This window comes from Bombus affinis, chromosome 4, assembly GCF_024516045.1.
Source record: "Bombus affinis isolate iyBomAffi1 chromosome 4, iyBomAffi1.2, whole genome shotgun sequence".
NCBI lineage: Eukaryota > Metazoa > Arthropoda > Insecta > Hymenoptera > Apidae > Bombus > Bombus affinis.
The window spans coordinates 11,622,106-11,645,956 of NC_066347.1; the positions used below are offsets into that span (position 1 = coordinate 11,622,106).

At 40.7% G+C, this 23,851-nt stretch overlaps 1 protein-coding gene across 1 annotated transcript; it reads left to right on the forward strand.

Annotated features, from left to right (window-relative positions):
* The first annotated feature begins 1,478 nt into the window (after positions 1-1,478).
* LOC126915147 (tumor necrosis factor receptor superfamily member 4-like) lies at positions 1,479-20,134 on the forward strand. The gene is made up of 2 exons (XM_050719586.1): positions 1,479-2,062; positions 17,018-20,134. The coding sequence occupies exons 1-2, from the start codon at positions 1,997-1,999 to the stop codon at positions 17,483-17,485; spliced, it is 534 nt and encodes a 177-aa protein (XP_050575543.1). The 5' UTR covers positions 1,479-1,996; the 3' UTR covers positions 17,486-20,134.
* The last annotated feature ends 3,717 nt before the right edge of the window (positions 20,135-23,851 follow it).

Below are 23,851 nucleotides of genomic sequence, written 5' to 3' on the forward strand. Positions count from 1 at the left end.
TAATCATACTATATCGTTTAAAACAGTTTCGATATACTTAAACAAAAGCAAAGAACGTTTTAGAATTTATTTTACATAAAAGATAGGATAATTTATTGCATAAATGTAATAGTAGATCTCATTTTTATTTCCAAAGTCTGTTTAATTTATTAGAAATATAGAAAAAGAATACATTAATATGCGTTCTTTTTGTATATTTTCTTTTTCTTAGTTACTTTGTTTTTAATAGGATGCTTTTGTCGAAGTTGGGCAAAGTCGAAGATAGGAATGCTTTGATTCGTGGAAGCAAAATCGATGGATAATACAGAAAAAGATTGCGTTAGTCTCAGAATAAGGTACAACAGGTTACATACAGAATATTAATATGTATACACGATATAAACTCATGTACGACGCGTGACATCAACAAATATCCGTAACACCTAAAAAAATCTACCGTTTTTTTGCCTAGTTATGGAAAATGCAGATTGCTTATAAGATTCACGTTCAATTAGCTGGAAACTAGCGTAGTTCATAGAGTTTTAAGTACTTTATACGCTTAATAGTAAACAACTTGCTATAATATAGCGATGTTTAGTTTACTTTATTATTAACAATAATTAGCTAAAACACTAATCATTCATCGTCATTCGACGGATGTAGTTTTCGAGGTAAGATGGAGTAAGATGGACATATACATATACTTATGTTTATCGCATTGAATCACAATGATGAATGATTTTAACACCAAGATATTAATTTCATTTTCTGCATAAATAATTGTGTTTGTAATATGTTTGAAAAAAGCGAGAATCTTTTTAAACTTGGTACTATTTAAGATATTTGAGACGTAGATCGACTTTCTTAGAGTTTCTTTTTTTTTCTTTTTGAAATTTTGACTCATTTTGAAACGTATGATTCAATTTTTAGAGAGCCTAGTCATACCGAAATTGGAATATTTATCTTGAAAGTGGATAGTTTTAACACGTAATTCCTATGGTAAGCAGCTGCAAAAGTGACTTTTTGTAAAATTACGAATAAACTGTTCTTACAAAGTTGTTAAGAAACTAATGTGTTATGTAAAATAGCTAGATGAACTTGTTTTTAAAGAAGAATTTAGCCCTCGTCTCACCGTTTTCAATTTCAAAAGTAATGTGAGATATATCGTAAAGATAGTTTCAGCATCGAAAATGCCGTATATTATAACGCGAAGTTGCCGCTATGTACATTTATGAATTATCTGCTAGTGTGCGCGCGCGTAGAAAGTGCAGACAAGAAATTTCTTCGTAGAGGAAAAATGTCAAACATGCGCGAAGAATATGACTTTCGAGTCTCGGCGTGTTTTACTTTTGAGGGATATTGTCGCGCGCTACAAGTACCTTTATTACGAATATACGTAATTTGGCTGCGTAATATTTAAGTTGTAACACCCCTGGTCCGCGGTGTCGAGACGCGTTGGTGGGAGGTAGCCACGTGATCGAGCGCGTGTTCAACAATAACAGCTGCACTGTTGCTGTTCCCTCAATTCACGCTCAGCCTCCGTCGAAGTCGGTTCTTTTTCATCAATCTTTTCCAGTGCGAAGCTATTTAACTGGTTAGAAAGGGAAACGAAAACATCAAGCGTCTTATTAACAAAACCGATCGAGTTACTTGATTCGAACTAGTAAGTTTACGTCATAAACTTTTGTGAAAATTGAGTTGGTTAACGTGTCGTAATTTCGGTCGAACGTATATCGATCGATCGATCCGTTCGATGAAATCGAATCGTGCCGCGAACCAGATCGTGCTGTAATCGATAAAATATATAATCGCATAGCCGGGTTGTGGGCCGTGGAAATCGAATTTTCAGCATCTCGTTCGAAAATAGAACGAAATTTACAACTTACGAGCCGGTGTTCGTGATCGATGTGCACCTGCAAGGAATAGCGTGGGATGCTGTAAGCCAAGGTGACTGCCGGCTAACATCGCAGCTACTCGGACGTGAAACGTATCGACAGGGAACGATAACCGAACGAGGATGCTTCCTGCTAGAAGATTAATCGTTGCCGTGTTTGGTGTTTGCTTGTTGACCGCTCTTCTAGAGGTAAGCAAGCGTTTAAGGTCATATAAGAGTACTCGAAGAAACGATTTTTGTGAGATTTTTAAAAACAACGATTTTTCTTCTCTTTTTTTCTACTTAATGCCAACAGTTGCTTAAAAATGGTTGAATGCATTCTCTGGAAAGGCGAACTCGTAGGAATGTTTGTAAGATCGTTCTACATAGAGTGTATAATTTATTTTTGCATGATAGGACATTTCCTATATCGGTATATCGTAAAACATGATTTCGAAAAAAGGTAACGTTAGAAGGCAGAAAAGAATATAAGGAATCGAAAACTCGTACCGAACATGGAGAATTAATTAAACTAAATGCAAACTCATATATATTCGATCAACCTAACCCCGATCAACGGAGAGATTTAGAAACTGATCGTCATCTATGATACAACTGTCAATTTTCTTAAGGCGGAGTACACAATTTGCTGGTTTCACTTATCGCGCTCTATAAAGAACAGATCGTTTCACGATATTCTTTTTGCCAGCGAAAAAGATATTAGCGTGTTTTCCCTTTTCGTACACGCTTTTTATGGTGTGAGCTTGCCTATGTTCATGGTGTGATCGTGAGCTTTTTCTAACGTTCCCTCGTTTTATTCCATTCGCTCGACAGACATTTTCTACTCGTTGGCATAATGCTGGCAAAGCCGCTTGCTGAAGATACTTTTGCTCTTACAATTAACGGAGAAGAGGCATTATTGTCGTTGTTTACTATCTACCTGTGGATTAAGAGTCGCGTAGAGGAAGCGGCGACGATGAAATTATGAAATTATTTTCTTTCGCGTAGGTCGTTAGAATTTTTATTGAATTCGTCGCTCGCATCTACGTAACCTATACTGGTCTAGAGCGATATCTCATACATTTCCAACCGTTTTATGCAGTCGTGATAAGCTGAAAGTTAGACCGAGTCGGTACGGCTTTGTAAGTATATATGTACATAGGTACGTTCGGAGAATAAAGAAGCACGGAAGGAGAAGAATAAGTCTCCACCGATACGTGTTTGCCTGGCAAAACCGAATTAGCATTTAATCCGAGTTATCTTAAACTTATATTTAAAGGATCTTACTAAACGTTACGATTTATACGTTTGTAATAGATTTGAAAATATTCCTAGGTATTGACTGCCACTTTTAATGCTTTTCTACGTATTTCAAATAAAAACAAGTAAATATAGAACGTAATTGTTCTTCCATGATAAATTCAATTTTGTCAATTGATAAACAATATTTATAAGATTGAATCAATTGATAAAAAATGAACGAGTGGAGACGGTTACACGGTTTATTTCGTTCTAACGAGAGTTTCAGCTGGTGTAGAGACAGGATATGATTTACGGTCGAAACAGGATGAATTGCGTAAGGAGCGTGTACGATCTTGAGCCACGGAGGAAACGATAATTCTCGACAATTACCGCTGGTCATTGGCAAATATTTAGGGGGAAAGCGATCGAAGGAATAAAGGAAAATAAAGTACGATCGCGATATCAGGCGTTTGGAACCTCGACGAAGATTCTTCTCTCGACCGATTCCGAAACGGTGGATTATCGGTTTCGAGGGATATAAAACGCGGTGCTATCTCGTTTCGCTTCTACCATCGCAATTTTCTTCGTGCTCACGGTAATTAGAGGAATTAGGGAAAGTCCGAGGTGTTTTATCGTAATTAAAGAGTTGGAAGGGAGCATTTTATTCGCGTCACGTCGGCAAGCGGCTATTCTTACGATTCTACGTAGATAAAATAATAAAAATGTTCGTAATATCACGAGCTAGCAGCTATTATCGACGATTTTAAATCCTGATGAAAAGATTTTCCGAAACTATATCTTTTCGCGCTTCGATGTCTATTCTTTGGCCCTGTAACGCGATTTTCCTCAGAATCAAAGAATTCTAGCTCCGTGTCTTCGTGTCTTATAATAGCGCTAAATACTTCAAAATCACGAGACAATTGCTCGAGTCAGCCACGAAGAAAGGAGATAAAAGAATAAAGAAACTGAAAAGCGAGCCAAAGGCAAAGAAAGAAAATAATCGTCGATGAATCCAGAGGGGAAACGAAGCAGACATTTAATTGCGTAATTGCGAATTTTCACCCTTCTTCTCCGGGCTAATTATCCTCGCTGCAGAGATCATCGACGATAGATAAAGATCGGTTCTCACACGGGTCTCGTTAACGACACTCGCTGAAGAACGAGAAGGGGGATGGAGACTGGTCAACTCGAGGGAAAGCAAAATAAGGAAATAGAAGAGAAGAGGAAAAAGGAGGTGACGAGGGGAGAAAGAGGGCAGGAAGCCCTTTATTTTGAGTACTTGTGTATGCATATATCGAGTAAGTGCATGCATATATGCATTAGGATTCAGGGCGAAAGGTGGACGTACAACGGAGATAAGATTTGCGAGGGGCAACTTGGCAAGCGAGGCGAAAATACGCGCCGGAGAAATTAACGAAAGCCGGCGAAACGGAAAAGGGATGGAGATAGGATTGGGGCGAAAGGCGAAAGGCGAAACGCGCGACGTGGGACAAAAGTGGAGACCAACGAGTACGACAACGACGATCGCCTGGGCAGAGAAACAAAAGGAGACACGTGGAAACGGAATAGAACGTTAAACGAAGAAGAATGGAAGAGACGAAAAGTAGAGTAGAAGTAGACGGGTGAAGAACGAAACTCGGATAGGATATATGCGCCGACGTAAGCAAAGGATCGACGAACACTTTTCGTATAAATGTGTTCGAAGGATTTTGAAAAGACTCGCCTACGTTATCGTCTTTGACGAACTTTTCGGTCAATCGTCTATGCTAAATTTACGTATAAATTTAGTAACGGCTCTGTGCTCCGTGCGAATAAAAATTCTTTATTCCGTTTTGAAAGCGTTTTCAGAGCGAAAAATGTTATTCGCAATAAACCTTCGTAAATTACCGTTACTACTCGCACGAACGAATCACAGGTTTTGTTTCATCGCAAGTAGAAAAGAATTGAACGATGGTTTGAACAAAATAAAACAGATTCTGCGTGTTTCTAGATTTACTTTTTTCATAAATGCGACCATGCGCCGAAAAGATAGAACCGGCAAATGAAAACAGCGAAGCGGAGAAAGGAAAGGAAAAGAAAGAGAACGAAGGGAAGGAAATTTTTATAAAGCTGCGTAGAACGTTGATTTGGGAAATGCAAATGAGATAAAACGAACGAAAAAATAAATAAAAATGGTAGGAATGAAAAGAGAAAATGAAACGAATTACGACGGATGCGGAAAATTACCGTGGTAAAGTGCGATGGAATCTAGTTGGAAAGATCAACGGCGATGAGAAGCGTGGACGCGAGAAGTCGTGGGAGCTGACAAAAGGCTAGCTGTTGCTGAGAAAGCTCGTTTCCTCTCCTATACGTATATTATGTAGGTATGTACGTTGTATATATTGGTAGCTGTTGCCGCGTGTACTAACAAAGTGCGAAATGTTGTCACTGTCTACTTCGCTTGACGCGTTAAGGGAGGGGTCGGTCCTGGAATATCGTCGACCATCGAATATCTTGCGAAGATTATTTTAAAGTTGGAAAAGCGAAGGGCGGTGTATTATCGAGTCGTCGAACGTACGTTTGCTCGCGATAGTAGCCTGCTTGGACAGTTTCTTCATAGAATTCTTATTCGATTCGAAGATTGATATCTTGGTAATCGAAGGTTAGAATAGCAATAAACGTTCTTAATGCATCGAATGCTCGATACGCAATTGCCGATCTTTTAAATCTATGAAATTTTCATAAATTTCAAACATCGTACATCGAGCGATTAGCGCTGTGAGAATAAATGTCAAGCTTTTCCGTCTGTTGTAATTCGATTCTGACGGATTATTGCAAGAAATCGAGTTAAAAAGCATGTTGACCGAAGTACTTAAATTACCGATATTCTCACGATGTTAACGAAATTAATTACACGGTGGCTCTATCGGTATCCTAACCTAGTGCTATTTTATTTCAAAGTTTGGAATATCGTTATTGTCAGGCACGTCTTTTCACGATTGTACATAATTTAAAAAAAAAAAAAAAAAAAAAGAAGAGAGAAAGAAGAAAAAAAAATTATCAGAGAACATACGCGCCATACGAATTGCAAGTTTCGAGGATGAAAGGAAATGGATGATTTAAAAGTTGCGCTGTAACTTTTTGACCTAGTTTTAACGTTCGTTGATCGGCTCTGTTAATTCGATTCGAGTGCGCTCTTTGCTAAAGCTACTCGTCCGACAAATTAATCCGCGTTAAATAAAATCACAAATTAAGAGAAAAAACAGAGATCGCTATATTTGTACAACTTTTCTCCTCGTTTCTGCCGCCCTTCCCCTTCTTAATTACGTCCCCCGTAAAATGTAAAATGTAACGTGTAAAATCAAAGACACGACTGTCCGCGTTCGACGATCCTACGGAAGAAGGCTGGAACGTTGTCCCAACGGTGTGGAAGCCTAGTTTCGCGTGCGTTCGTTCGCGTCGCGTCGCATCGCCATAAATGGGTCGCCTTTCACGAGAGAGCGTCCCATCCTCGTGGAAAGGTTCACGGGCCCATGGAATATTTAGCGATTTTAGCGAGCAAATTCGTGTCTATGCACAAAGCGCATCGCTAACGTGGAAACCATTCGGCGTGCACTCGAGAAACGGATTAACGAGGGGCGGATACAGACGCGGATGGATCATCGAGCAGAGCGTAAAAGGCCACAGCGAAAAATTCGCACGGCAACGAAAATGTCCGAGAGAAATCGAAACGCTTCGGGGATTGTGCGCTGTTACTCGGAATAAAATAAAAATCGAGCCGCGCGTGAAACTTTTGAAACCAGATGGGAAAAGTACGTCGTGCCGCTTTTTCGCCATTTTTCTCCCCTTTTCCTCTTCTTTTTGTTCAACGTAGTCGACTCGAAGTGCAGAACGTTTTCGAAATTTTTTGAAGCGCCCTTGAAAGAGAATTTTTTTCTTTTTTTTCTCCTTTTACGGCATCCTCCCACACGGCACTCTCGAAACCGCTAGTTTGAATTCTGGACGGAAAGAAATTTATTACAGCAGACGATAGGAATAAAGTAGGATATAAATAATGGCGCTGTAGATAAGGTGGTAATGATTGAAAAAAAAATACACTGGCCGGTACTATTTCGAATAAATAACGTTTCGTAAACAAGTGCTAGGCTGTTTCAAAATATACGAAGACACGAACACGGAGAACGGAAAAACGATATAATACGTATGTACGAACGAGATGGAAAGAAAAATGCGAAAATGTTTAAACGTAAACGAAATGAATTAAGAACGTGTAAAGGCAAAGGGGAAGAACGTATGTATACGTGCGCGCGCGTACGTGTGTGTGTATATATATATATACATATATATTTATAGATAGATATATACGTACGACGAAATTACGTTGCACGAAAAAAACCACGTAACGTTAATCCATCGATAAGTATTCGCGTCTAGCTATTTCTCTTGTGAATGCTTTAAGCCAAGATAATTGCAGAGGGAGAATCTTCAACGTCTCCAATTTCACTGCGAGTTAAGGAACGAGACTCGGACGCTTTTATCGGAAGAAAAATCTTGCGGAACGCGAATTTATTACATGCGCGCGTAAGAAACAGCCTAATTACTCGTAAAAAGCGACTCATAACGAAACAATAGGAAAGATTTCGACGATAATCAAAACGCATGCAGCATTTATCGTGCGTAGACTGTGGCGAATCGACAAAGGTCGCCTCCGAGTCCGCTGGGAAGCCCATTGTGTCGAGTTAGTAATGCATTGGCGCGTGTGTGTGCACAAAAATTAATGAATCGAGCGGGTCAGGCGGAGCAGAGAGCATCAGTTTCCGCGGCAATTTCGATTCCTCTCGCTCCGGGAAACTTTGTCTCGCGAAAGCAAAATTAAACGCTTGCATTCTGGGAAGACGCCGCGAGCCGGTGGCAGGGTAACATCCTCGAAGAACCTATTGCTGCTACGATGTGACGCGTAAGCGATCACGGAGAAGTATTCCGATTTAATATTTGTCGTAGATACGTATACCGTGAGACGAACGTACGATACGATTGCGACGCGTACGCTTATTAATACAAATTGTTACTAATATTATCGTTACGATGATAATGATATCGTCTTAATTAACGTCATAGTCAGCGTAGTCATTTAGAAGAGATATTACGTTCGGCTAGAAAACTGTTACGCTACTTAACCTAATTAGCAGCTTTGTAGATAGGAAAAGAAAAAAAGTTAAACGTTGTACTATTACGTATATACGCGAAGCCTCGTCTGCGAGTACCAGGACATGGCGTACGAGACAGATATGCCGATATAAATCAGGCAGCTTAACGTTATTGTTGTTCGTATCAGCCCTGCATATACCTATGGGAGAACACGACTGACGTCTACTTGTAGGTTGATGGCGCGTGGATCGCAGCAAGGGTCGGGGAAACCGACGCGACGGGATCGCCGGAACCGACGACTTCTCGTTCCCATGGCATGCTAATGAGCCTCGTAAACCACGAAATACCCCAGTGAACTGAATAGCTTGCCGACGATGTATATAAGAAACCAGCTAGCGTGCTAGCTAAAACTCTCAACTGATATCGCAGCTTTTTCATACATTTCATAGCGTTTCGTTGTTCGATATTTTCACGGAAGAAGCGGTCTGCGAGTAGTTTTGCCTTTTTTTGGAAAACGCTTAGAGAAAAAGATCTTTTCTTAAGTAGATACGCGAGTCGATCAAAGAGTCAGTCCTTCTTCTTTCTTCGCATGTTCTGCGTGTTTTTCGAGAAATTTAGATCTCGTCCGATCGTTATACGTTTCTTCTAATAATCGTTAACGTGACTTTTTTCCACGACGCTTGTTCTTCCGAAAAGATCGTGGGTTGGTCGAGCGAGTGTCACCGGAACAGAGCGATCGCACTCGTCACTGGCAGATTGTTTTCTTAGCCGTGACCGGTGCAGCGCGGCTGCGTAAGTGTAAGGCTACGTCGGTGCTCGTTAACTTTGACCAGCTCGTTAGCACGTGCGTACGCTCGGCCAGTCTGCAGAAGCAACTCTGAATTTTGGTCCACGAATCAAGCGCCACTATAGTTTCCACTCTAGCTTCTCCTTCTTCGTTTTCCCAACTTCCTTATGTTATGTTACGTTATGTTTGATATAACCATCGCGCGGATTCTCGTTTTCTCTTTGACTTTGCTAGCCACGCAGCTACACGATATATGATCGCAGAGCGGATGTTTCGTCGGCTCGAATGAAATTTAGCGAGTTAAATCGAAAGCAATGGACGAAGCAAGCGAACGATACGAATATATCTCCGTGTTAAGAAATAGCACGACGCGTATGTATGGGTTTCGAGGATTGGAACGAAAGTAGAATGAAAACTTGGAAAAGCAAATTGACAGGGAGACACGAACTGCTTTCATCGAGCGGATCGAGCGGAAGACTTGTAAAACGACGATATTATCTCACTAAGTAGGTACTTACAAGTACAAGTAGAATAACGACCAGGCATTTTCGACTTGGTCGCTCTTGCGAATTTATCAACTACGATAACCGAGATGTACCTGGTTCGTGTTGTTTATAGGCCCGTATTTAATTCTATCCCGATGTTCGTCCTTCGCTTTTCCTTTTTTTCTTCTTTCTTTCGGCAAGCAAGTGGAACGGGATTTTTTGAAAAATTTTCCTCTAACCAGGCGCTGCGCAGCAAACGGCCCTCTAAAGTCTAAAGAACCGCGTTCCCATTTCTTCCGTGGCGTTGTGAAAAGAGTCGCCGGAAGCGTGGCTGATCTTTTTTTGCCGGGTCTGAAGCGAACTGCAGACTCGCTCTCTAACCGAAGTCAGGCAAACTGGTGCAACAACTTACGACGGAACAATTGAATTTAACTCGTTCTTTTTTTTAACTTTTACTTCTTTGGTATAAAATTTTACAAGTTCTCCGTTTCTAGCTTTTTGAATTATTTTACTTGACGACTATTTAACGCCCGTTAAAGCGATTAACGCGTGGACGGTTTAAAGCGACTAGAACACGAAGGAAAAAAGTATACAAAAGGTAAAAAGAGAAAAAAAATATTACGGCTTTGACGGTTTACCTCGACGGTTGAAGAGAAAGATTCGGGCCAGTATTTTCCTCCTATGCATACCCCGCGTTACCCGGTAACGCGTGGAGAGACGCGCGTTCGCTTTCGTCGCTTCCATAGAGTAGAACTTTACCACGCGCCTAGATATATTCGCTAGACGAGTGCGACCATTTTTTTTCAACGAAACGAAAAGATCGTCTCCGGTCGACCAGCTTCGAGCAACTTTAAAATCGACTAGCGAGAATTGTGACTATTTTTGGGGCAACGGTCTCCAACTACGTCCACGCCCCTTCGTTCTCATACGTTGGATGAAAAGGCAACCGCGTAGGAGGCAGTTTGCGGGCCGCAGGGTCTGCAAAAGGAGGAATCCTGTAACCAGACCGAGCCCGAGTCAAGTTTTGGATATAGGAAGGCGGAGGATCGAGGAACAATAGGGTGGTAGCAGAGATAATTATCGGAGTCGGCGGCGCAGCTGCGTCGTGTCGATTCGTTGCACCCTCGAGGCCGTACAATCGAGCTCGTGCAACAGTCAAAAGCCACGAGGAAAAGTTCAGCGTGCCGTGACACCGCACTTTGCCGCATTGGCCATCGTGTCCTGTTCGCTCGAACACGTGCGCAACCCTTTGACCAGCTCGTCGCCTTCAACGGCCTCTCCACGGGTCGTTGCATAAATGCAACAGGCTGCAACGGACTAGGAGGACCGTTCGAAAAGTTTACACCGGTGTGTAAGCGACGTTAAGGGACGCGCTGCTGTTGTTGTTTTCGAGTTTCTGCAACTTTGGTCGAGAGACTCGGCTATGGGGCAAAAGAGGTGTGGTTAGCGGGCCAATTAGGTAAAGAGGAATCGGCGTACTCGCTTTTTCACGTTTTTTCGTCGAATAAATTTGTCGTCTTTCGATAGGCGAAGGCTAAACGTTTTATATCTCGAAACGAGGTCGTTCTAAGAAGCAAAAACCACGCAACTGCTAAAACGGTATTATTCCTTGTATTTATCTTTGTCCGTTATCGATTCGTATAATGCAAATGCATAAGTAAAAATTGCAAAAGTTCAAAGCAGCGGCAATAACCGTCGATGAATAAAAAATAAGTGTCTTCGTTGCGGTCAGAAGCGCAACTTGAAAGAGAATTACGATTAGATTAACGGCTTTAAAGATGCGCTTTTACGCAGGTATGCGCCTGGGAACAGGGAAATTATCGAGCAAAGATTCGTTCGATATTTTAACTTTGCTCTTCTTTGCACTTCTCGGAAAAATTCAGCTTGTAAAACGTAATATGTGAGTGTAAAGGTATTTTGCATTTGCACGGGTGCGTTTCGGTTTCGGTCGTCGCTAGGACAGGAAGGTGGAGAGAAAAGGTTGAAAGAAGGACGAACGGTGCACCGACCGTTGCGTAAACACGCAGTAGGATACAGCTAGTAATTCGGTTACTACCACCGAAATATCGAAGCGACGAACGTTCGCGTAACGAAATTCCATTTACCTGGTGTTTATTATTCATATATCGAAATCGAACGTAACGGGCAAAAAAAATAAACGTTCGGACTTGTTTCTTTCCAACTGAAAACCGATAAACTAAATATAAATTCTTCGATATTACTTTTCGGTTTCTGTTATTTCGTCCGTTATTTCAATTTTATTCGATATCATCAGGGTGATAGGTTTCCGAAAATATAGCTACTTCTTCTAATCTTATTCGACGTTGAATAAACGGAATATCACCGAAAGAAATAATTTTACGAACCGAACGGTTTTACTTACCGAGTCGCGACGATGTTACGAGTTACGATAAACTTTCCCGAGTTAAACCGTAGATCGAAGGTTGATCGAGCAGCTTTTCTCCTTTTCTCACGCTTGCTTACGGTTAGACCTAAGTTATAAAAGATAAATAACATACGTATAGGAGGAAAATATTCGAAAGCGAGCTGATCGCAACGACACGGTGAAACGAAACGCTGTCGAATGTTGCTCTTAAATCGAGCGATGCTCGCGTTCCTGTGCATCCCTGTTTCATAAATGCACTGGAGTGCACCGATTAAAACGCTCGCTGTTTTCACTTTCCTCGGTACGAATCGCGAATTTATATGCTGTAATCGGTGCTCGGTTGTGAATTTCAATCGGAATTTTTTATTCGAAAAGACTAAGTATAATGACGTTTCAGTTTCGTTACAAACGTGGTCCGAAAATTCGTGATATCTACTTTTTCAACGGGTTAAACGAGCAGTTGATGTTATTTTAGTTACCATTTGGACTGCTCGTAAATGCAAAAAATGTGTCTGCGCGTAGGGAGAAAACAAAAGTGCCGGTATACGTTAATAATTTCTGGAAAGATGTAAGCTGTTTAATCGAACGCGGCAGAGTAGCGATCGTTGAGCGATACTCGAGCAACGTATTCGATAAAATTGCGAACGCGTTAATATACGTATGCGTATATGTGGAAGGAAATCAAAAGTAACCGATAGTTGGAGGAAGATGGAGTAACGACGATGTTAACGACAATTCGAATATGTTCTTTTTTTTTTCTTTTGGCGTGACTCGAGAGCGGGATTATCGATCGGGGCATAAATCGAAAAAGAGTTAAACGATGTGGTTAAAACGAAGGAAGGTTAGAATTGGCTAGAGAGGAAATTAAAAGAGAGAGAAATTTCTATGGCGCGCTACGACCAGGAAGGAGTAATTTTCAATCGGAATTTATCGGTGCGACGCGACGCTGGCATACCGGCGCGATGTGGCGCTGAAAAAAAGGGGGGGGGGATACAAAAGCCACCGCAATTACTGCTTCCGCTTTGTCCGTCCTGCCGGAAGTCCTATTCATACTCGTCGCTATGAGCGCCGTTACTTCCGTCATCGTAGTTACGGACCTACGACCGATCGTAAATCATTCTCTTTCTGGTCTTTCCTCTTACAATTGGCCTTCCGTTGTAAAACAGTGGAATCGGAGTTTTACGCGACGCGTCATCCGACGATTAACCGTCGATCGAAGTAGCGATTAATATCGTAAAATCGTAGAGGGGATTCGTAAGAAATAACGAACAGATTGGCTTTTAGCAAAAGGAAAGCAACGTGGCGCAAAATGCGTTGTCGACAACGTTCCTCGATGTTGCGATCGATGGATACGACCGAGTCTCGCGATAGTCAGCCTCGACGTTCAAGATCCAACTTGTGATAGATTGCGTTCGCAAAAACTTTGAAGTTGCGACGGTTGCCTGGAACGCGATAGATCTAGATCATAACGTATCCCCTTATGGATGCAAGATGGTCTACCTGGACTGTAATCGAGTTTGAAGATGATGTAGTCCCGTGAAAGATTGCCTCTGAACATCTGTTTACGAAACAAAAGGTACGTCCTTTTACCTCGTCCTCGGTTCGACAACTCACGAGCCTTGCCAGCGTAAAATGATCGATTGTTTTCCATTCGTTCGAACTTAACACCGAGGGAGCAAGAATTGCGGTTTCTCGAATACGAACGATGCGTGAAAAAAGAAAGCGAAAATCGCGTTTTACGAACAGCTGCAACATTTTCAAACCGCGAAGAAAGCGACGTAAGGAAAAGTTACGATAACGCGAGTAAAGAAGGATCGAACGATGGACGATCGTTATTATCCTTGGAAACGGGATTCGAGGCAGATTCGTTGGGTCGCGTCGCGTCGCGTCGGGAGGGGTGCGGTTACAAGCGCGGAAAAATGCTCGGAAATTGTTAAAGACCGTTTCGAACCGCGGCCACTCGGCCGTTTACGCCAGCTTCTTTCGACGATGCAATTTCCTGTTCGCTTCCCGTACGCCAACCCTACTGTTATCGATTAAAGGCGAGGAGTGCCCTCCGGACACTACACCGTTCCGAGGCCATGCCTCACCGGTCGTCTAGAAAATGATGTTTTTCGCTCGCGCGAAGGCCCTTTAAGATCATCGTCGTTATTACGACTCGTGTAACTTATATAAAGAGAAAAAAGTGGTTTGCGGTTGACGCGCGCCTATCTGTCGCAGAGAGACGATATTTTCTGCAAGTATTCTCGAGTATGACAAATTGCGGATATAAATGAAAGACTTTAGCGATCGCACGTATGAATCGCGCGTGTAGCATGGTCGAATCGTAATGCCGAGTAATAATCGTACTCCGAGTACGAGTAAAAAAGAAAAAGAAGCGGAACCGCGCGATCGGTACCGACGCGTAGCCACCTGACTCGATCTTTAAGTTCCTTTATTAATAAGGGGGTGACGCGGGGGTGCCCGGCGTTGGGGCACCGCTGTTATTAACCCTTTTCACCGGACTTGTCTCGCCCGCAAATTGACAGGTTGCAACCTTACGCGAGGAGCCAGGATCGTGTTACGCCACCGATAAAACGACGCTCTAACTTACGAACGCGTACGCGTCTTCGTGTATCGTGCTCGTGCTGTTTGCCACAGCGATCTTCTTCCTTTCCGTGAAACACGCCTTCCACCTCTTTATCTATCATCGGTGAAAATCAGAAAAATCTTTGTCTTCGCTGACGTCTCGTCCGATTATATCGGATTCGACTCGTTATCGGCGTTCTTTGTCGTCTCTCCTTTTCCAATGTAGTACGCCAGATGTTCTTTTACAGTATATCAATGCTACGACGCTCGATAGCCGGTATTTTCTTCTCGAAATAAATGGGTTTACGTTCGACACGCGACGAAGCTTTGCAAGTAACAAAAGAATAAAATATCAGAGACGTTCGAATCTTTCTTCGCTAAATTGAAAAGCTGGCATTCGTATTAATAGAATAAATCGATGTTGTAAAACTTGCATTCGCGTTCAACGCATACGTAACGTTTCTAATTGACAAACTCCAACGACGGTTGTTCCTTGCGAAAGGCGATATTGACTGCAAACAGGATAACGTAACGAGAATAATTCCGTTGAGCAACTTTATATTTTATATTAATTTATAGAGCTGGAATCGGAAAGCGAGAAAATACGGAACGTAATTTAGGTGAATTATCGGCTTGGCTCTTTGATCAAGGAAAAACCTCGGCTTTACCGACTGCGTACTTTATCGTCTGCATACTGGCTCGTTTAAGTCCATGCACCTTAAGCTTTTTAAGGGGAACAAAATTTAGACAAACGTACGAACAAACGAAGAGTCGGTTAAAATTAACGATCGGAAACGATGCAGTAGACGGATTACACGACAACCAGTAGGGTATAGGCATATAGGATGTTAAATTCGTCTGCTCTCGAGCGAACGAATTCACGACCGCGCGCTATCGATAGAGAATCGAGCGGTGGTTGCTGCACGTAAGGAGAAAATAAAGGAGACGAACGAGGTTTTACGAACGGACGGTGGCTGGTGCAACGACGCACCTGATGGCTCGGTGACCGTTGGCGCGTGCCAGCAACCGGCTGCTGCCAGCTGCGACCAAACTACCACTCGCTGTACCTCGTTCGTCGCTCTTTTCGTTATAAGCGACCATCTTCGTCCCTTCTGTCTCCATTGATTTCAAACGGCGCGGACGTGCCACGCGAACGCGCTGCTAGTAATCAATAGGAATCGATCGCTCGAAAAAGTTCTTCAAGAAGAATTCAGCCAAGATTTTATCCCAACGATTCTTTTCTCATTTCGGCGATCTATCTTATTAACTGAACGACATCGACGTCAAAGGGAACGTTAAATCGATTTGAAATAAATTGAACCAAGTATTTGGCTGAAATTATTATTATTACATATTTGAATTTTATTTTTAAAAGGAATTTCACTTCACCACTGATGCTGGACTGTGCGCCGCGTCGATCTACTTATTAAGCGTTTCGCTCTGTTCGCTCTGTTCTCAAAATGAGAAATCGATAATCGATACGAATTCAGATCGGGGATTATTAGACGTTATTAACTTATTTCCTTAACGCAGTTTCCTTTCTTCGATTTATCGAAACGAAACGCGCCTTCAATTATTACGAATATTTTATTTCTCATAGTCGACGGGCGTTTCATCGAAATCCGTGTCCCCTTAAACGAAATATCCGCACATTTAGCGAGTATCGATGCCGCTCGATTCGTCAATGACGTATTATACTTTTATCTGAATTACCGGTTACGTTACGAAGGGAAAGTAAAAGCGCGATTTGTTGGCGAACAGATCTGCCATTCGCTTGGCTAGTCGAAAAAGGGAGAACGTTCTTTAGGATCGTTATTTGCGCGTGAAAAGAAACGAAGCTCACGCCGGACAGTCGTCGAACTTGTCAGGACAGGGGTCGTACGTAACGAGGGTGAAGCTAAAGCCACGAGAAACCCTAATTTGCGTGTTGACCGAACGAGTTTTCTGGTATATCTCGATAGCGGTTTCAGGCGCAACGAAAGAAAGGCGCAAGGTGTTGGCCCAGTCAGGTGGCTTTATCCTTTGGCACCTGTTCTCCCGAGCTATACAGTAAATTTAGAACAAAGCGATTACCAAGCCACAGGTCTATTCGCTTGAATATAAAAGATAGCTTTGTTAATTCTAATCGACGTAATCGCGAAATAGCAGTACGATAGTACGCATGTATGGGGAATAGTAGTAGTAGCGAAACTTGTATTTCAAGTTTCCCGATAGACGGATACGTCAAGCTGTAATAAATTACTTTTGCGCTTCTAGTCCTTTCTTTCTTTTTTAATACGCTTCCTAAAGAATATCGATGCGATTTAAGCACGAAATTTCCAAATAATTAGAAATTCCGCTACATGCGTCGTTCCGTTACAGATCTTTTCGAAACCGGTTTGCATAACGGTTCCTCAAGTATCTCTCCCTTTTATATCCATTGACCGCGTCTTCTAAAACGATCACTGCTCGATCGATCGAAAATCTAAAAAATTACAAAAATGTGACCATCTTCTACCAGCCAGCTAAGATACAAGCTTTCGATGTACATCGAATTGCCTCTGAGCGAATCGCATCTGCCCTTGTTCCAGGTGAGCGAAGCCAGGCCGCACATCAGGCATCAGAAAGGCGGCAGCCATTGTAGCAGATGCGGTCCAGGCTGGGGCGCCGTGAACCATTGCGTCCGTGGCCGTGACACCGAATGCGGCAAATGCGCACCAGGCACCTACAGCCCCCACCACAGCACCCAGCCCTGCTGGATCTGTTCTAGGTGCGGTCCAGGTCTCTACGAGGCGCATCCTTGCACTTCCAGAACGGATACCGTCTGCGACTCCTGTCACAGGCCTGCTCCGGATAATCTCGACTATCGAAACAAGTGTAAAGGCCGAACGACGAATTTGTTTCTCGCACCGGAGGACGCGTTCGACACTGCAGAGCAGAGTATCTTGGTGAACGAACCCGATGGACAGGATCGGTTGCCTGACGGAGACAAAGTGCTGGAGAAAGACGCCGAGGCGGCCATTATCAATAGAGAATTTAATTCTTTGGAAAGGTTCTAGGACTGCGATCGTTCGGTATAGTTGCTGCTACTTTGTTTCCATTTTTAAGGAAACGCTTTCTAAAGATATTACCGCGTTCGGTTAATCCGAACGAAAGAATCGCCTATTACCGTTGAGTTTTAGTCGCCGATGATCCGCCATTCTCTTCTTCTAAAAGTAGTAGACAAAAATTCTACTTTCTAAGACTCGGCGATCTTCTAACATTCCGCGACTACAATATCTCGACGAACCGCGAAGAGGACGCTTTCATTTCCTGATATCGTTTGAAACGTTCCTACGGTTCTACAAGATCCTGCTCGAATGAGTAAATCGGGATTGGAGATCGAGAGGAATCTTTCTCCTGGGATATCGGATTTCCTTGAATCGTCTGGAGAAAATTGCAAGATCCAGCCGTGTGGAATACCGAATACCCTTTAGAAATTCATAAGACGAAGAGAGGACGATTAAGAAAGTTTTCGGCTTCGAATAGAAGCGGAAGATCGTGGATTAAGACTCGTTAGCCCCGTCGAGTTCGTTCGCAAGCTTTGAGACTGTCGATCAGATCGAAGGATTTTAAAATCGCTGATCGAATTTAAAATGTTGATCGAGAGAAAGATCGAATTATTGGAACATATTATTATTCAAATGATCGATATTTGCGCTTCGAGTCAAGGCTCGACTGGTCAACGTCTACCACTTGTCAACGCTGGTGCTCGATATTTTTCTTTTTTTTTCAATTTTCCTATTACGTACCTTTTTCTTGTATATTTTAATAATACGTATAAGTATTCGAGAAGGAGAATTGGTCGGCTTAGATCGATCCCCCGTTGCTAGTCAGTTAACCACTAAGTAGTCGATAAGAGGTATCGTACGGAATCGACACGAGGTAATATTTAAACAGCAGTGTATACCGTACGCGTATGCCGTCATAGTTCAACTCTAAACGTCATCTTCCACCGAGCGATATATCGCACCTTTGATGTCGACAGCTCGTTAATCATGGTACTCGGAAAGTCCAGTTCATCATGGCGTTCAATCTCTTTCGACAAAATATCTCCGATTGTCTCGCATGGGATACAGTATGAGAATTTCGAACGGTAAGACTAGGAAGCTTGTGTTGGTTTTGAAATGACGTCTAATCGGTTATGTCAGTTTGCCGATTAATGCCAATAAATACGAGATACTTAGCTGCGATTTTCTAGAGTACCTTTGATTAATATTCGGCATTTGCTTGAACCTAACGGCACAATCGTTTGGACACGTTCCAACTGTAGATTCCTGTATGATATAATATATTATAAGTATATTTATATGTATATACCCAAAGATCTCCTTCGTATTGTCTGCATATACGCAAATTCTCTCTGCAGAATTCTTTCATTCGAAGAAGGTAAAAATTCTTTCTCTTTCTTCTTTCGTAATTATTTAGAAAGTTGCCACCATCTTGGATCTCGTTGATATTTTTAATATGTTGCCTATAATGTTAATACGTTGGTAGTTAGTTTCCATGATATTCGCAAAAAGAACAGTCGGTACTACTACAGTGAATTCTACCTATAAATGTGCATCCGCGTTAGTATCGGTTACCGTATAAAATCACACCTAATCCAAACCTAATTCTTATCTTCTGTTTACAGCTTATATAGGTTTGATGGGTTAGGTGTCGTTCTATCCCGGCAACCAATACCAAACGCGTGTATGCTGTCAGTTACTTGCGAATATCGATGCCGACAGTTTCTTACGAACTTCTGAAATACTAAAAATTTCTAAAAGATAGGCGCCAGTAAACGCGTAAAGGAAAAAGTTGTTCGAAATGTTGACTTCTACGATACATTGAGAAAATCATCGAAATCCAACATGTCGGCAGCTTTCTAAATAATTGCCGAAAATTTGTATATCCGCATATCTCTAAATTTTCGAACGGCACTATATGTCGGGAATTATTATTCGAGAAATTGCGAAGATCTCTTTAGAAAAATTCGTTGTTATAGGACGAGCGTATTTCGATGTTACTCGATATGTATACACGCCATTAGATATCATCCGTGTACGCAAAGCGTGTAAATACATTTCTGTAAATATAGAAACGATGACGGTACGATTCAGTTGCTGTGTTAAAATCTATTACAACAATGGAAATGAGTATTTCCGTTATTCGTCCGATATTTTGTTTATCGGACTTTTGCGAATCTTATAATTATATTTTTCTCTGCCGCGATGAAACGATTAATGGAACGAAGAATACTGCAAAAAGTTGCAACGTTCGAATAATCAACGAGGTGAATGATCGAAAACTCAACTCTTTTAGTGAAATGTTCGCCGCTCGAAATATTTCCTATTTATTTATCAGTTATTTATTTTATCTGGACTATTTTGAGAACTGCATCTACGTGTAGTAGTATCTATATAAAAACGAAATTTTCTTGTCCTGTATAATTGAAAGTCGATTATTCGTATATATTTCGTTGGCGGGAGATTACAGCAAGGCGAGACGCATGGATTTTCGCACAGACACTGTCGAATCTCGATCGCGGATGGAAATTCACGAAAGCACCATTATACTTTTTATCCGTTTTATTTATTTACGCCAATGTTCGTTCCTTCGATGGACGTAGTCGCGAGAGACACGTCTACTATATGGACACAATAAAGTACAGACACAATACTCTATGTAAGATCTTTTTTGTTTTCATACAACCTTCTGCTCTATCGTGTTCACGCTCGAAAAACCATATAAAGAGCCTATATAGTATATACGTTTCTTCGATGCTCAAATATACGATTATATAGATATAACCTCGAAGTGAAACTATTGTCGCGTCTTGACGAAGTACGTAACATTTCGTATCAGGTATTATACGATTCGTCAAATATTAATCGTTATCGTTTGAATTATTTATGCACGATGCGCTACCATGTATATACACGATAATCGTATGATCGGAGAAAAATGAAAATAATTACTCGCGAGATGCTACGATATATGGGTCATATACATATGTGCTGTTCGACGATAGCTTTATTCTCTATTCGCTTTTATCCGTAAACGTGATAATTTCGATTTGCATTGAAAATGATACGTCGTTACTTGGTATTAGCAATTGCAAATACTCGAGAATCTCGAACGATAACAGTAGTTTCACCGTAAAGCCGAAATTCGAATATTCAACGTTTCGGGTTAGATACTAACTTCGCTCGATGTTGCGTTATTTCGCTGCTACCATGTTATATTAACATGATTCTAAGTCTTACATCATATATCTACGGATCTTAGAAAAATGTTATTCATTTTATTTACTTTCTCCCGTAAAGATGATCTCAGTCAATCGGTAGCAATGGCGAACGTTTGCATTGTGAATCGTATCGTAGTTTACAGTTTACGCGAAGGAAATCTAGACAAATTCGGTTACCTTGCAAGAAGTTTGTTCGTGTGATCGAGAATCATTACATCGATGACGATGTCGATAATATAATGCTCTATAAATGAAACGTGAAACAACGTCGTTATATTCTCGTGCGGTAAAATCTACCTATAAAAATAACTTACTGTAAAATATGCTGCAATGGGATCAATACGAGTACAAATAAAACATTCCTCGCATCGATTCAACTATGTTAATTATTCGTAATAATCAAGATAACCTCAACTATATGTCCTCTAGCCTTCTAAGGAACTTTGAAGATACATAGAAAATGTTCACTGTTCAGCTATTTGTTGTCCTGTCAGATCTGTCGTGTTCTTTGATCATGACGATTCTCGATACTATTCTGTACGGTATATACAACGAAATTTTTCCAAGTTATATCAACGTAACACACACACTTTCTTGCGGCAAACCAGCGATTTGCGTTTTATTTTTCGCAATCCATGCCTGACATATCACCGAACAATTCTTACGTAAAAAATGTGAAAAACGAGAAACGAATCGGTTTTATCGCTAAAAACACACTGTAACGCGGAACCACTGTAACGTGTTCCAGGACGTTCTTCGAGTTAGGCATAAAGATAAATCGCGAACGCAACAATTCACGGAACATCGTCGAGTAAGTTTATAACGCTCTCTAAATAGTCGTATGATTTGTTCATTGACATAACGTGGACCCCGTAGAAATTTTCATACTTTCAAATCGAAGAATAAAGCGTTACTTTTCTTTTACTTTTTATTTTTTTGGCACGATGCTTGAAAGCTTCGAACGCTAAGCTAAGCCTGCAAGATATCTCGATTTCTATGCTGCGAAGACTACGAACGAAAAAATTCAAATGCAATTTAGCAAACGTCGAAAGGATATTCGAATTGTCGCGCACTTCAGGATAGACAACGTACGCAAGTAAGATTCACACGATTCAATTTGAACAATTTTTTAGCAAAATCCTGTTTACCACGTTCGCTGTACTCTTCAAACGAGTTATACTTCGCCCTTTTTCTTTTCCAAATGGACGAAGTAAATGATAGAAGAAATTTTTATTTATAATCTACAGATAAATCTAAAGTATAATTTTTTTTAGTTTTTCAATATTCAAAAATTCCACAAATCGTAATTCAAGCTAAGCTTATACCATCGATATAATTATATTTCCCGAAAGATCGAATTGAAATTTTCTCATTTTTTCGGCATTTTTTCGATTTCTCGATAATTTGCTACGATAATTTGAATAATAAAACGAAGCTACGTTCGACTTAAGCGCGTACGACATTAATACCAAAGCCGATCAAATAATCGAGAGAGCACACTTATACGAGATTACGCATATATGTATGTATAGTTTAATAGCATAAATCAATAGCATTTTACAAACGTACATGTAAGTAGAGCTAAACAATATAAAACGATGTTGGCAAAAAGATCACAAAAGGCTCATCTCATAAAGTGTATCTTACTGTCGTCGACGGAAAATTAAATAAACGCAATTGTTAAATAACTTGAGAATTTTACAGTTTTCCTCGTGTAAAGATCAAATGTAGAAATCTCGTTTTATCGACAAAATATCATATCAATTGATTGATCGGCGATCGAACTTTCGTAATCGTGTGAACAATTCCTGTATTCGTACTTTGTGCCGTGCGCGTCGATTTATGCTTATCCTAAAGTAAACAACGACGAACGAAGAACCAACATTTTCGATGGCTTAACGAATTATGATTTATAAATGCGATTATTACATCTTTTTCTTTTATACGTGCATCAAATACTAGTAAATAATTTCTATCAAAATTTTCAACGAACAAGATTACGTACCTTCACAACCATGTGCAGTGTACATACTCGCGTACAAAATTTCTAATACAGGTTCGAAAATCGATAGTTATAGCGCAACAAGATATTGTCGGTAGATTGTTAGTTAATTTCTTCTAATTATATTTGGCTTTATTTAGAAAATTTTCGCATTCGCATATTAAAAACCTTTCGTTAGGCCATCGATGTCTACTTAGTCTACGCTTTTTGCGTACCACGGTCACAAATAAATAAAAGGAGCACGGATTATACAACAGAAGGGAAACGGATCTACAAATACGGTAAAATACGCTATACATTTATGCTAGTTCCGGTATGTACTGAACGAAGCAGTTTTCCGAAGCTCATGAGCAACATCGATCAACTTCATAGTGTACACACGTTGCATCTGTGCTGAATGGTTTTGGTTCGATTCGAGCGGTCGATTGCAAACCCGCTAGTAACTTGTGACTGCGTTTTCTTCTACGACCGAACTCCTACATTAAATCTATACACGGGAAGCAAAAAGTAACGAGACAGATGTTCGATTTATCGGAATAAATCTCTGCAGCGTTGTAACAAACGCGTTTCATTAATACGTATGTCACGATCGCCATTCGATCAGGACACCGCAACGTAATAATACAACAATCGTGTGTCACCGCACACATCTCGATATAATTCGCAATGTATGTATATATATATACATATATATATACACACATACTTATAAGTATATAAATATATATATAAATATAGATATATGTATATACATAAGTATATATGTGTATATATATATATGATTATGTGTATTTTATTATACGATATATGCATCCACGCGTGTATATATATAATATATATACGAATCATTTGTATTTCATTTTAATCGGATGAACATGATTCACACTTCTGCGAAGATAAACACTCTGACGCGTGTAAAATGATGTAGTCGTCATATGAACCTCGTTTAAATCGTTTTTAAATGTGAATCATCTCTCAACAAATCCATGACTGGGCGATTATTCTATTATCAATCGATTAATAATTATATGCGCGTCATTTATTCGTTCATAAGATTGTTTCGTATTTAAAGATCGAAAATATCTAAGATGTATTTTGTGTCACAGATTTATATGTACAAAACCGAATAAAACCGATGCAAAAATGTCAGGA

Bases quoted from the DNA above. Each gene is read 5' to 3' on its own strand.
- LOC126915147 (XM_050719586.1), top strand. From the start codon at position 1,997: ATGCTTCCTGCTAGAAGATTAATCGTTGCCGTGTTTGGTGTTTGCTTG. The intron at 2,063-17,017 runs GTAAGCAAGCGT...CCCTTGTTCCAG, and splicing joins TGTTGACCGCTCTTCTAGAG to GTGAGCGAAGCCAGGCCGCA.